Source organism: Corythoichthys intestinalis, chromosome 1 (assembly GCF_030265065.1).
Source record: "Corythoichthys intestinalis isolate RoL2023-P3 chromosome 1, ASM3026506v1, whole genome shotgun sequence".
NCBI classification, from domain to species: Eukaryota; Metazoa; Chordata; class Actinopteri; order Syngnathiformes; family Syngnathidae; genus Corythoichthys; species Corythoichthys intestinalis.
In genome coordinates, this window is record NC_080395.1 from 33,538,886 (window position 1) to 33,554,541 (window position 15,656).

General features: G+C 39.6%; 1 protein-coding gene across 1 annotated transcript in view; it reads right to left on the reverse strand.

Moving 5' to 3' along the window:
• The window catches only part of tln2a (talin 2a), a 195,098-nt gene that overhangs the window by 125,324 nt on the left and 54,118 nt on the right, over positions 1-15,656 (reverse strand). The window contains exons 3-4 of the mRNA XM_057832454.1: positions 5,228-5,389; positions 4,650-4,747 (exon numbers count right to left, since the gene is read on the reverse strand). Of these exons, the coding sequence (XP_057688437.1) occupies positions 4,650-4,747; positions 5,228-5,363 (234 nt within the window). The 5' untranslated portion in view covers positions 5,364-5,389. The remainder of the gene's footprint in view (positions 1-4,649; positions 4,748-5,227; positions 5,390-15,656) is intronic.

The window sequence follows — 15,656 nt, forward strand, 5'->3', positions numbered from 1 at the left end:
AGTAACATCGGAATTCAACCTAAATAAGTTGTGATTGTAGAGTGGTACTTCTACATACCAAGTTAATTCATTGCAGGACCTTGTTTGTAAGTCGAAATGGTGGTATGTCGAGCAGGATTTTCCCATAAGAATACATTATAATCCAAATAATTCGTTCCACAGCCTTGAAAACCTACACTAAATGTGGTGGATGTGTTTTGCGTGGTGTACCTGAGCACACCGCGTGGCTGACTTGACGGAGGGAGGACACTGACTTTCATTTTGTTCAGCTGAGGTGGACATGTTTTGTTACATAAGTTCTGAAATAAATGATTAAAAAACCTGAGGAAACTGGGGACTTTTTGGCGATGTTACCACAATAATAATTGTCACCTTAACTTATAAAGACTGGCGAACGGAGATCGGAGGAGGACCGTCGACATTCTAGACATTCTAGGGCGGTATTGTCAAGTCAGTTCATGGACGCGGCCACAATGCTCATATTTTTGTATCATTTCTACTGTAAGCCTCACCTTTTTCCTTTTTTTGCAACCCGCACTAACATTTTTGGAACCCATGTTGATTTCTCTCACAAGAAAATCCAGTCAACGTCAGTCTTGCGGGAAAACAAAGTAACTGCGGCGCTGTCATAAATTGTTGTATTTAGAGCACGTCGTCGGATGTAGAAACAAATGGAGGGTCAAATTTTACGTCGGATGACGAAAGGATCATGTGTCGAAGCGATCTTATGTCGAGGTACCACTGTGTTTAAAAAAATTCCGATTTTGCAAATTTCCTCAAGTATTAAGTTTCTGATGTGAAAATTGAGTGATTTATTAGCTGATGAAAACTTGCACAAAATAAAAAAAAAATTGAATTGCTATTTTGGGCAAACACCTATATGATATGTTAAATATTGCTATTGATCCTGAAAATATCGGTGATTATCTCTGCATAAGGTGTTTTTTGTGCATCAAGCGTAAAATTTTAACTTTTGTTATACTTGTATAAAAAAATAATAATAATTGGGATTTTATTCAGAAACGACTTTGAATTTTCTGATGATGATGATCTCATGGAGACTCATATGCCTAAGGGAAGTGTCTGTTTTGGTTTTAGGTCGCTAGCAGCTTTAGTTTTGAAAAGATTTGAATTTAAGTTTTTGAAAATAGGCCCCCTACGGACCGGCCCTGAGCCCCGTGTCCCGTCACTATGGTTCAAGTTAAAAAGTTATACTCATATTATACGGATTAATTAATCAGAGAGACACAGAAAATATTTTTCAAAAGGCAAATTCCTACCTTTTTGTTTAATATTAAAACTAACTTTCCGGTCATTGTTTCTTATTTAACATTCCAATTTTATGAGAAAAATCTGTTTCTTTTTTAATATTAGGTAAAGTAACAAACATAAATAAATACTGGTAGTTATTTTTTTAAATGGGGAAAAAAAAGTGAGAAACTTACCACTATCATCAAATGTTTTTCAAAATTTAATATAATGCCCACTGTCATCTTCTTAATAACATATTAATAATATTAGGGCTGTCAAACGATTAAAATTTTTAATCGAGTTCATTACAGCTTAAAAATTAATTAATCGTAATTAATCGCAATTAATCGCAATTCAAACCATCTATAAAATATGCCATATTTTTAAGTAAATTATATATATATTCTGTAAAATAATTTGTTGGAATGGAAAGATAAGACACAAGATGGATATATACATTCAACATATGGTACATAAGAACTGTAGTAGTGGGCATTTCACTCTACTGTCATTTAAATCTGTCTATGCTGTCCTCACTCCGAAGCGTCTACTTTTTCCAAAGCTAGACAGCTAGTGAACGACGCCTTAATAATCAGACTTCTTCCTTTTTCATCTGATTTATTAATAAAATGGCCTCAAACCACTGTCCTCTTTAGACCATAGTGAAACTACAAAAAAAAGTTGCATTAGCAACAACGTTAGCTTAGCACGCTATACAGGTTCACTAAACATAAACAAAAACCGTCTCATACAAAAAATATAACATTTCGCTTACTAACATAATATGTCCATTCTTTACAACAACCATACTTACGGACAAATCTTGTCCAAGGATCATATAAGCACAACATTACAACGTAGGCGTCAGCCCGAGACGTCGTGCAGCCATATTGAACTGGCGAGAAAGCAATAAACCATGTTGCAAAGCGACCACAAGAGTTCGCTGTTAGACAGCACAAAAAACCTTGCTGTAAAACTTACCAAAAGGCAGAATACTGTCTGAGCGGGACATGTGCGTTAACTGCGTCAAATATTTTAACGTGATTAATTAAAAAAATTAATTACCGCGCGTTAACGCGATAGTTTTGACAGCCCTAAATAATATGTTTTAATAATACATTTTTATTTCTCGAGCACTTTTTAATCCCATGCAAAGATGCTTCACAAGGAAGATGGAAATGCAATAACTCAACAACAACAACAAAAAACAAGCATTAAAATTAGATTACAAGCAGGATAAAAGTAGATAAAAGATTAAGAGGTCAAGATGGAACAGAGCTAAGAGTAAACAGGTGTGTTTTGAGTCTGGATTTGAAAAGTGAGAGGGTAGATATATTGTGAAGATCGGGAGGTAGGGAGTTCTAGAGCTGGGGGGCACAGTGACTAAAAGCTCTGGAACCGAAGGTGGTGAGACGGACACGGGGGACGGAAAGGTGGAGGATAGAGGAAGAGCGAAATGAACGGGGAGGATTGTTAATACAGAGGTAGGTAGGGAAGGGGCAGGCCATTGAGTGCTTTAAAGGTAATGACGTTGATCTTGTAGTTGAATCTTTGTTTAACCTGGAGCCAGTGAAGTTGATGGAGGATGGGGATGATGTGGTGTGTGTGGTGGGGGTCCGAGTGATGAGGTGTGCTGCTGAGTTTTGGAGGAGCTGAAGTTTCTGAAGGGAATTTTTTGGGAGACCGAAGCGCAGTGAGTTACAGTAATCGAGCCGGGAGGTGATTAGACTACAAACAAAAGTGGAAGCAGTATGGCGGGTGAGAGAATGGAAGAGGCGAGAAATATTGCAAAGGTGGACGTAGGCTGATCTGGTGATGTTGTTGAAATGAGAGCGGAAGGAGAGCGTCCTGTTGAGGATGACACCCATACTCTTAACCTGAGTAGAAAGAGAGATCTGTACATTGTTGATGGTAAAAGAGAATTTATTGCCATAAGAGAGCATTGTGGTGGTGCCTACAAGGAGTAGAAGTGGGAACCTCTTGGTACCTCACGATACGATATGATTTGCGATACAAAGCTCACGATAACGATGATCTGACGATATGGCGATACAACGATTATCGATACATTGGTCAGAAAATCATTCTAGGATATTTTACAAACCATTAATAAACAGAAAAACAAGCTTCTGCTGTGAATTGGAATGAGTTTATCACTTGTAGACGTCCAATCCCTTTGAACTGGGAGGGTGGCAGTGAATGAACGAATGTTCATTCGCTGCCACCCTCCCACTTCAAACGGATTGAACGTCTATGGTGGTCGGTGGCAACCAATGCCAGGCAACAAGGTAATTTTGGGCCATTTAAGGTCATTTACCTGTTGATTTTCAGTTACTTCCTGTTGATTTTGGGGTATTTTATCGGTCACTTTCTGTTTATATTGAGTTCCAGAACAGGACGTGACCTGGGAATCACCCAAATGAATAGGCAGTGACTCAAGCTCAACAGGAAATGACCTGTAAATTCCCTAAAATGAACAGCAAGTGACCTGTAAATGCCCCGAAAATCAAACCGAATGAATGTGATTCCTCAGATTTTGAAGGAACGAACGTTCCCAGTCTAAATGGATTGGGCGTCGTACACCGTCAATGGTAGCCTTAGAATTAACTGAGACACTATTATGTATTACTACTAAGATTTTGGTAGCAACTTGTTGGTTCCATGGTTTTTTTTTTTTGGTTTTTTTTAAAAACATTGACACCTTTTTAAAACGATATCTCGATTCTTGGCAGGCGCATACCGATAACCTTTTGGGATACAAAGTAACACGATATATCACCATTTCGATATTTTGTCACACCCCTAACAAGGAGGACTTCTAATTTTGGGCTATTGAGTAGGAGGAAGTTAGAGGAAAACCAAGAATTAATGTCTTCTAAACAGAGGGTGAGGGAGGAGGAAAGAGGTTGGTTTTGAGTAAAAGTAGAGTTGGGCGTCATCCGCGTAACAGTAGAAATGAATGTTGTGTTTGCGGAAGATGGAACTGAGGGGGAGAATGTAAATTGGGGGAGAATGTAAAGGATGAAGAGGAGCGGCCCCAGGACAGAACCCTGGGGCACGCCAACGGAGACAGGGAGGGATTTGGATTTGTGGGGGCTGAAATTGTGTGTGGTCAGACAGGTCGGAAGTGAACCAAGAATGGGGTGTGTGGGTGATACCAAGGGAAGAGAGCCAGTCGAGAAGGATTGTTTGAGAAATGGTGTCGAAGGCAGCAGTGAGATTGAGAAGAACAAAGATTGATAATAATGTTACTGGTAACTAATTAGGTGGTTATGGAGTTTGGATACAATGGTTTCTTCAAGAATTTTGGAAATGAAAGGTAAGTTGGAGATGGGGTGGAGGTGATTGAAATTGGTGGGATCCAATGTGTACTTTTTCTAAACAACACTGCATTTTACCCCATTTCGCAGCATGTAGTAGTCCAGTGTCCTGCCAGACTCCAGCCAGATGCCTTTTCTGGGGTCTTCATCAGACAGGAACAGACCATAATCCGAAGCTAGAGCAAAAAAGGGAGGATTTTAATAGCGAATTATACTACGTGATGAAACCATGTGGGCAAAAGGAGTGAGACACGTCTTTTAATTTATTAATAAGGATTTAGCAAGAGCTCTGAGTCTTGTCAGAATGTTAATTCATTTTATGAAGAGATTATGAACCATTATATGATAGAATTGTTCAGACTTTGTTGGAACAGTTAAGTGGCATGTCTTTTTCTGTTCCCTGTGCACAAATCAAGGTCCCAAAAGGCGTGCTAAGATTAGTTTTTGCAGAAATATAATATCAAACATAATTGGGATGAACTAGAACAGCGACTGACCCATCTTTAAGTTTCAGCTCAAAATTATTCTTAACCGACAAAAAAATATATAACCATCACATTGCCACACTCCCTTTTTACTCTGTAAATGTGAAAATACTACATTGCCCAAGTCAATCTTTTCCATTTCAAGTGAGATCATAGTTCCAGCATTCTCACCCTGTCCCGTCTGTGCCTCAGGAACTCTCTCACGTATGATCCTGCAGGAGTCGTAGACCGCTGTGGATGGCTCGAACTGCATGGTTTTCACCACGTTGCAGTGCCGAACGCATATTTTCAGCGACAACACCACCATGTTGTTACGTGCGTTAACAGCTACACCTGTATTGTGAAACAGCAAGAGGTGAAATAAATATTGTCCCATTGAAACTTGATAATTTAGTGCAACCCCAATACTAACATTTTGAACAAATATTCATCATGTTTTGTTAAAATAATCACACAAATATGGTGATATGATTTAAAATAAACTTAAATTGAATTTCAGCATTAAACCATGGACACTAAATAACCACTGTTTTAAAGGGAACCTCGGACTTAAAAAAACTTTTAGGCTCTAACAGGCCACAACTGTTCTATTCTATTAAAATGTGTTATTAGAAACACATATATTATTGCCATTGATTTAAAAATCTATCACATTTAGTACATGTTTTGACCTAAGGAGGGCGCTATGTTTTACGTACGCAATGCGCACTGGGGGTGATGACGCGGTTGGACTGGAATGGGAGAATAGCTGTGCTAGCTAGTAAACGAAGCTAGTATAACGACTGGCATGATTTTGTCACGTTCTGCTGCTGGTCCGATTGTTTTGTTACAGAGCTGTGGGATGAGTTCCAAACGTCATACCTTCCAGCTAATCAGCAGTGTCTTTAAACCGATCCTAAGCGGCTTGCCGAGATATTGACTTGCTGCCATTTGACAGTTTGTAAATCCCCTCATTGCTAATTGCATCATTGCTTTGTTTTTTGTTCTCTCACCGCGGTTTTCTCTCGGGTTTGTTTTCTTTTTTATTGAACCCGACCTACAGTTGTGGTCAAAGGTTTACATACACTTGTGAAGAACATAATGTCATGGCTCTCTTGAGTTTCCAGTTATTTCTACAACTCTGATTTTTCTCCGATAGACTGGAACAGATACTTCTTTGTCACAAAAAACATTCATAAAGTTTGGTTCTTTTATGACCAAGGGTGCACATCATTTTTTTGCCCAGGTTCTCAGAGGAGGACCTGGAGATGTGACTTGGTCCTCATTGAGCTTGAGAGCCAACCCGCCTGATGCGATAAATTTATGACAAGCTTTACTAAGAGCCAATTAACTTTAATTAATTATATTAACAATTAATGCTTGAGTAACATCAACTGGCACAACAAAATTGCCATTACTTTGAAATGTAAAGAAATAAAAAGCACCAATTCAAAATAAAGGGCATTATGCGGCTCCCACATTAACTCCAAGCCTTTTTAAAAGTGGGATGTCCTCCTCATAAGACCTTATTGAACGTGCATGTTTAGCTTTGTAAAATGCGAGCAAAAACACGTTTGTCAGTGCATGTCGCTGTTCATTACCTTTATTCCGCCACTTGTCCATAGGGCGAGCGGGGTCCTGTTTGACATCGATAGTTTGCTTAATTGCCACATGCTCTCTGTTTTTTTCGTGCTTTTCGAAGTTTGGATGGCTGAAATTCTTTGACCCTACATAAAATGCGCTGCTCTTATCGGCGACATTGGGTTTCTCACAGCACATTTTGTACCGCATTTCCGTGGGAGCATCATTTGCTTCTAGCCATGGTACCCCCTACTTTTCAGCAAAAGTCCTTTTTTTCGGTAGCTCCGGTGACATCTCTGTCGTCTGTCTGTCTTTTGACGGGGGTGGGGGAACACGGAAGTAATTACTCAGTGTGGCCTACCTCTTTGACATTTTGAGAAGTTATTTTCTCGTGTCCGCCGCAAATACGGTGGTCAGCCATCGGTACGCAAAAGCGTATGGAAGTGTTGAGGGCCAGCGCGTTTGTCTACGTCCGGTACGCATGCGCGCATGCGGACCACTTATGTGCACCCCTGTTTATGACTTTATTATCGGTTAACAGAAAAAGTGATCAAATCTGCTGGGTCAAAAATATAGATACATGGATCTGAAAAAGCAAATCATTGACTTGAACAAGTCAGGAAAGTCACTTGGAGCCATTTCAAAGCAGCTGCAGGTCCCAAGAGCAACAGTGCAAACAATTGTTTGTAAGTATAAAGTGCATGACACTGTTTTGTCACTGCCACGATCAGGATGAAAACGTAAGCTATCACCTGCTGCTGAGAGAAAATTGGTCAGGAGGGTGAAGATTCAACCGAGAATCACCAAAACCGCACTTCTTACCTTGTACAAAACGTTGTTTGAGCCCCATATCAACTACTTTAACATCATATGGTGCAACACGTTCCCCAGTCACCTAAAGAAATTAGAAACTCTACAAAAGAAGATGGTACGGGCCATGTCCTGGGCTAGTTTCAATGCTCCCACCTACTCCTTGTTTTATAATTTACGCCTTCTCCGACTCACTGATTTAAACACATTTCATAACGCATGTACAATGTTCCAAATTGTAAATAATATGAATAGCAGACTGTCTGAGCTCATTCCAGTCTGGACTCCTCTCCATACTCATAACACCAGAAACAAAGACCTCATCAGTGGAAAAAAGAGAAGACTTGTTAGCACCAGCCTGGGCATTGCAACTCGAGGCCCCCAGATTTGGAATGAGCTCGATGAAAATCTAAAAGTGTTGAAATCCATCTCCACCTTTAAAACGATGCTAAAAAGTATCCTGATCAGTAAATATGACAATTCCAACATACTTAGGTTATAAATTGTCTTCTAGGGAAGTATTTCTTTTATTTTTTTTTCTGTGTGTGTGGGTGGGCGTGTGTGAGTGTGTTTGTGTATATATATATTGAGTTATTGTACATTACTATGTTTTTGTAAGAGAACACTGTAAAAAACTGCAACTCACCCTATGCTCATCTGATAATGATCTGATCACGTTTCTTGTGATTGTCTTGATGTATGCAGGCTCCTGACTATAAGCTTTTAGTAGCTTCTTAAGGAGACCTGACTCACACATAATATTGGCTCAGCACTGAGATATGATGTACACTTTGTAAATATGAATGTGTGTGTGTGTGAAGAAATTGTGAAATTGTGAAATTGTGAAATAAAAAAAAAAAAAAGCAGATCTGCCAAGAATTAGAAGCTGCTGGAACACAGGTGTCAGTGTCCACAGTCAAGCGTGTTTTGCATCTCCATGGACTGAGAGGCTGCCGTGCAAGAGGGAAGCCCTTGCTCCAAAAGCGGCACCTTAAGGCTCGACTGAAGTTTGCTGCTGATCACATGGACAAAGATAAGACCTTCTGGAGGAAAGTTCTGTGGTCAGACGAAACAAAAATCGAACTGTTTGGCCACAATGCCCAGCAATATGTTTGGAGGAGAAAAGGTGAGGCCTTTAACCCCAAGTACACCATGCCTACCGTCAAGCACAGTGGTGGTAGTATTATGCTGTGGGGCTGTTTTGCTGCCAATGGAACTGATGCTTTACAGAGAGTAAATGGGATAATAAAGAAGGAGGATTACCTTCAAATTCTTCAAGATAACTTAACGTCATCAGCCCGAAGATTGGGTCTTGGGCGCAGTTGGGTGTTCCAACAGGACAATGACCCCAAACACACATCATAAGTGGTAATGGAATGGCTAAATCAGGCTAGATTTAAGGTTTTCGAATGGCCTTCCCAAAGTCCTGACTTAAAACCCATTGAGAACTTGTGGACAATGCTGAAGAAACAAGTCGATGTCAGAAAGCCATCAAATTTAACTGAACTGCACCAATTCTGTCAAGAGGAGTGGTCAAAGATTCAACCAGAAGCTTGCCAGAAGCTTGTGGATGGCTACCAAAAGCGCCTAATTGAAGTGAAAATGGCCAAGGGACATGTTACCAAATATTAGCGCTGCAGTATGTATATTTTGGACCCAGTAGATTTGATCACTTTTTTCTGTTCACCCATAATAAAGTCATAAAAGAACCAAACTTCATGAATGTTTTTTGTGACAAAGAAGTATCTGTTCCAATCACTCTATCAGAGAAAAATCAGAGTTGTAGAAATAACTGGAAACTCAAGAGAGCCATGACATTATGTTCTTCACAAGTGTATGTAAACTTTTGACCACAACCGTACTGTCATGGACCCTTTTTGTGTCTCTCTTTCCGCAATGTTTTTTTGTGTGTTCAATAAACCCTTTTACGCAATCCCTATGTTATTGTTGTCTGCTTGCTGTCTGAAGTCAGCCGCGTTTTCTAATTCCATGGTCAAGTCAGCCGCTTTCTTTTCAGTTGCGTTTCCCTTTCAGGTTTTACCGCACAGACAGACAACGCATGTGGGTTGCGATTGCTCTATAAGGGAAATCATGACTCTAACATCACGCGGAAGTATAGCCCTAGTCCTGTGGTTTAAGGGCTTGTCTGTCCTGCAGGAAATGCAGGTTCGAATCCCACTGTAGACCCTCATTTCATTGCTTTTGCTGCTCGTTTTGTGAAATACTGACTACTGACTGTGCTGTCTTGCTCATCACTTTTCCGCTCCAGTTCAAAATGGAAGGGCAAAACCGACGACAAGTTTATGTAGGTAACGAGCGACACTGTGAAAGTATGGGAGCGCTGCCCAGGGACGTCACCGCCCAGAGTGCACTGCGTCATCAACAACAATGGCGAACTACTAGTTAAACTAATTTTTCAGATATTACAATAACGAAAACATTAAGAGGGGTTTAAATATCAAATGATTATAATTCATAGTAACATTTACAGTATCTTTTAAGAACTACAAGTCTTTCCGTCCGTGGTTCCCTTTAAAACTGAGTTTTAAACAGCTCAAATATTGATATTTAGTCCTGGCCAAATTTACAAATAACGTTGGTACTGATAATTCAGTGTGAAATTGCAAAATCAAGCAGAAGCCAAGCAAATTGCATCCTCTTCTCACTTACTATACAACAAGCCTAACAAGCACATAAATTTTGAGGGAAAAATATCCTTTCCCATGTAATCAAAAAGAGACCATTTTTTAGTTTTCTAACAGAGCATCTCCTGTTTGAACACAAGTGAGGCGGCGCAGGGCTCTTCTATGTCTGAGGTCAGAGGTAAAAGTTCACTCTGGACGAACAACAGAGGAAATGACACAAGCAGGCTTCTCTTCTGGCCCGTCTGGTTCTTGACCCTGACTCACACGTGGAGAATTTGCTTCCTATGTGATATGTGTTCGCACTCAGGGGAGAAGGTGTTGCTTTGTCGCCTAATATTGACACCACACTGTGGGGAGGCGCTCAGGATAGAATGAGGTACAATATACGACAAGGCACTTCAGTGTTGGAGTTGTAGATCGTTCAGTGTTTGCAAGAGTAAAGGACGTCACAATCAAAACAAGGAGAGAACCATAGCACCTGCTGAGGTCTTCATAAATGTTAATTTCTACGTAAGTGACAAAATAAGATGTCTTAATAATACTTTTTGTAGAGGATAATGAATATACGCCCCTGGCAGTAAATATTGTTCTGTTGTTTGTCAACTTGTTGCTGAACCGTCTATGTGTAAATAATATCTGTTGCTAATAGATAATATGTTAGCATTAAGCATTTTTTAATTTTTAAGCAAACAACTTTAAGGAAAAATCAAATGGCTATTTTTTGTAATTCTCTTTTTTTTATCTTCCATTTGACAGTAAACTAACTGGAAAGACAATAAACGGTTAGAAGGCTCACAGCTAGGGGTTTAAAAATTAGGCATGTACCGGTATGATATTCTGACGGTATGATCACATTAAACCAAAATATGATGGTTTCACTGTATGACAGTATTACAATTACAGCTCTAAAATGTGTTACTTTGAGATATCTGGGTTACAAATAAATAAATAAATAAATAAAAACCTTTTCCACTGAACAGGATTTTTATTTTTCAGAGTATTACACATTAGCAAATTGGAACATAGGTATAGTATAATGTTAAGTTAAAATAAAAAATAGAAAAAATTTAAAAAATATTCCAAATAAAATCAACATGAATGCAGTCCATTAGGTGAGCCTAAACCCACAGCCACAACTCAACATTATAACCATCAGAACAAAAACAATTGAATTATTTTCCATAAAATGCATGTGTGTATGACTTATATCATGTTTACATTATACACACACTCTCTTTCTCAATGCAGACAGTTGCCAGAGAGAAAAAAAAAACATGTTTTACCTCCGCTAGACACACTAAACACGCTGGAATTAACTCTCGTAGCTGGTGGGAAACATTCATGTCAGTGTTTACGACCCTTTAATGTTATATAAATGCGAAATCATACAGGAAGTATTGCTTCCTCTGCAGCCACCCTCCGCAAACATGTTTTACATGTCGGTTGGCCCTCTTTGTCAAAGCCACGGCTGTCTGTAACTTTTCTGTAGCCAAAGTATTCGCATACCAGCGATTTTGTTTTCTTCGATGGGGGGGGGGGAAGTTCAGGAGTTTCACTTCCTCCATCCATCGTGTAGCACAGCTGACTCACTGACACTGAGCAACAACCGGTGGGGGGAGAGTTGAGCCTTGCAGCTGCAAGCGAGGAATTTCACCATGCATTTTTGGGACATGAAAAAAAGCTAATATCTTAGGGACAGTATGACGGAAATTTTTTGCGGATTTGAAACCTTGGTGTTTTCATACCACGGTATACCTTGAAACTGATCATCACCGCATGTCTATAGAACTATATCGAAAAGGTGATGTATCGTGAAACTTTGGAGCCCTAAGTGTTAGCGATATGCTCATGCCAAGAATCGATACATCGTTTTTTTTAAAAGTGTCACTTAAAAAAAAAAGAATCAACATGTTGCTACCAAAATAGTGTCTATGTTAACTCACTGGCTGCCATTGATGGAACTAGACATATAATTCATTTTGACTGGAATAGACGTCCAGCGCCGTCAATGACCCTGAAACCAGGGCATTCATAGCCAGTCGGTTATGTGGGCACTTCCTGTTCATTTTAGGGCATTTACAGGTTACACCCTGATGAATTTGAGTCACCTCCTTTTCATTTGGGTACCTTCTCAAGTCACATCCTGTTCAGTAACCCAAAATCAACAGGAGGTGACCCGTAAATGCCCCAAAATCAACAGGGAGTGACCCGCAAATGCCCCAAAAGGAAAAGGAAGAGACTGAAAATAAACAATAAATGATGTGAAACGCGCCAAATTTAATCCATTGCCTGGCATTGGCTGCCACTGACAGTCATATACGTATAAAATGTTTCATTCTGCCACCCTCGCAGTTCAAATGGATTGGACGTCTACTAGTGATAAACTCCATCCTATTCACAGCAGGATTAAAATAGGTTGTTTGTCTGTCTGTTAGTTGTATTGCAGAACAGGGGTCCCCAACCTTTTTTGCACCACGGACCGGTGTGATTTGGGTCTTTTTTTCACAGACCAGTGTTGTGTCAGATTTTGGACCCTTACAAAATTTTGCTCCCAAAGCTTTTGTGGCGGTGAAAAAAGCCCTCTTTTATATTCAGTTGGACTCTCAATGTTATCCAATGGTGCTAAAAAACTATTTACATCATAAACATACATGTGCAATACGAGAATGGCCTAAATTAATGCTTAACGACACTGCAAAGTCGTTAAGTGAGAGAGCTGCGTGCAGTTGTTGTGTGCAGATAACATGGCAAACGTAAGTTAATATTCCTTTCTTTAAAGAAAGTTTGTCGTGTGTACTTTGGAATCGCTGCATTCACGGTCATTTTTAACGTTACGCGCATGCCAAATTTGTCAGAACACCGGCAATGTGTGGCAGAAAAATACAGCAAATATAAAATAACATTTGTTTTTAGCCCCGTCGTGTTAAGTGCAGGGAAAATACAACTCACCCGCTGAATCAGCGGGAGGCCTGAGCTTGTTTCGTTAAGACGAGATGGTCCCGAGATGGGAGAGTGAGAGAAGCCCGCTTCACAAATATACGATGTTGGAAATTGTAACACAGTTTTAAGTGCTTTCCTAGCGATGTCAGGATATTCCGAAATTACTTTAATCCAGAACCTCGGAAGAGTTGTTGTCTTAAATGTACGTGCCGTGATTTGCGATCACTACAAGCTGATATTCCTGTTGCACAGACATGTTCGTATCGCTCGGTTTATTCACATACTGGTCTCTAATCCACTCCTTTGCAGTTCGTGAGTCTTTGGTGATTGGGAAGTAGCATAGATTTTGTTTTTTCTTCTGGCTCGTCAGGTGCCCTTTTCCCCGTAAAAAATCTGTCCAAAGATGTCTGTTTTTCAGGTGAGAAATGTGATGCTCACGCCCTACGTCATGCATCATTATCGAGGACAAGCGCACATAGATATACAAAAAAAGATGTACTGCTAGCAGTCATATCAATGGCTTTCTATGACAACATTCTATCCTGTAGTATTATATCTAGAGTAGACAGGGATATTGGTGTGTTAAGGGGCACACGGCAAAGTTAATTTGGCCAGAATGCAGTCGTTAATATATTATTATTTCTGTGCAGCCCGGTAACAAATGCACGGCTCGGGGTTTGGGGACCCCTGTTGTAGAATATCAAGAACGATTTCCTGACCCATGTATCAATAATTATTGCATCACCATATCGTGAGCCTTGTATCACAAATCATGAGGTACGAGCCCTGCATGTATCTCCAATTATCACTTGAAGTAACAGCAAAAGGGGAAAAAACAACTAAACAAAGCCTTGTATTTTCAAAAACTCGTAAGTTTGCTCACTTACACCACATTCCTTTTCTACAAGGCAGAGCGCAGACATGAGCCCTGACATGTAAACATAGACAGAAAGCAGGAGCATACAGCCATTGTTCAATAGATCGATGATGCAGAGCAGAGCCCGCTGGGAACGTCCAGACCTTATTACTGTAACATGGCCTCTAATCCAATAATAGCACAGCACACAAATCAGCAGGCCATTCTCAACCAGTCCTGGGCCAGAAAGCATCAACTCCGATGGTCATGTCGCTAACCTAGTTTGCGAAAAATGAACCGGGCTGGAGAACTGTGATAATGAGTCCATCTGCCTTCTCTATTTGGCCGATAATTTTGTTTCTATACAACTGCGCGATTCCAGAGAGCAGATGCGCAGCATATTGTCGCTGGCCTCAGGTAACGCCTACTTGGCCACAAGAGAGAGATAAGAACTTGCAGTTTAATTATTTTCATCAGGATGTGCAATTACAATTATTACTTTGAAGGAGACAAGAAAATTATAGCAAATTGTTTCATGGTGACGAGGTTGATATTTCAAAAACAAAGCCTAACACAGAAAAAAATTATTCACTTCACTGCTATGGTGATTAATGTGACCACCAAAATACAACAGAGGAAGCTGTTGTTGTTTTTTAGTATTAGTCATATTTAATATGACATAAATGTTCCGAACATCTGTATTTTAATATGGAAATAGTTGGCGGCTATACAACGTTTTCGAGTGTGCAGCACACGGGGTTACATACTGTGCATAGTCCATCTAAAATTTGTTGTATTGTTTTGTTTAAGTATTATAAAGCACTCTGAGAAACATTGCCTATGTATATGTATGCTATTTTACCAAAGCATGCTAATGCAACAGAACACCAAATGTGCTGAAGCCTTGATTCCCTGTTGATGCTGACAGGATTTGTGAGGCTCACTTTGTTCATGGTGAGTTCTCGTGACTATTTATGTTATTTACAGAAGACATTTTTTTAAAAATAAAGTTTGCATAGTATGCATTACACTTTAGGCACGCATCTTTTTGACTTCTTGCCACTCAACCAACTAGGCATGCGCCGAAAATATGTGAACGATCCGCTTATTGGAAACCCCAGCAACCTTATCAGCTATTATTCAATGGAAAAATCACCAATTTGCCATTTCTTGTAAGATCGCCACCAATGCAGTGACAGTTGGCACTATTTAGTAACTCGTATCTCGATGTGAAGGAAATTTGTTAGACAGTTGAGGAGTTTTCTTTAAATAACTTTTCAATATTCGTTTTTCAGCACACATAAACAAGTCATCCATCGCTAGATTCGCTGCAGCTATGGTTTAGTTCTCGTAGTGTACACAGCCGCAGACTTTCAATGACTTTATTGAACCAAGAGTGATAAATTACACTTATGACAAGAACATTTCAAAACTAGCTGCAGATCAACAATCATATTAGCTATCGGCTAGATATTTAACAACTTGCTGCTATCTTCAGTTTTCTTGCACCCTTTTAAAAGTCAAGTTTAATGCTTTTTAAGACCTTTTTAAGACCTTACAAACCCAATTTAAGACCAAAACGTCACAAAAATGTATACGATATAATTTACGATACAAAGCTCACGATACCGACGATATGGCGATTCTATAAAAGGGTCAGGAAATAATTCCACAAAACAACTACCGTAATTTTCGGACTACTTGCCGCTACCTTTTCTATTCATTTTTTGATCCTGTGGCTTATAGTCAGTCCAGTGCGGTTTATTTGTTGATTTATTTGGGTTAATAG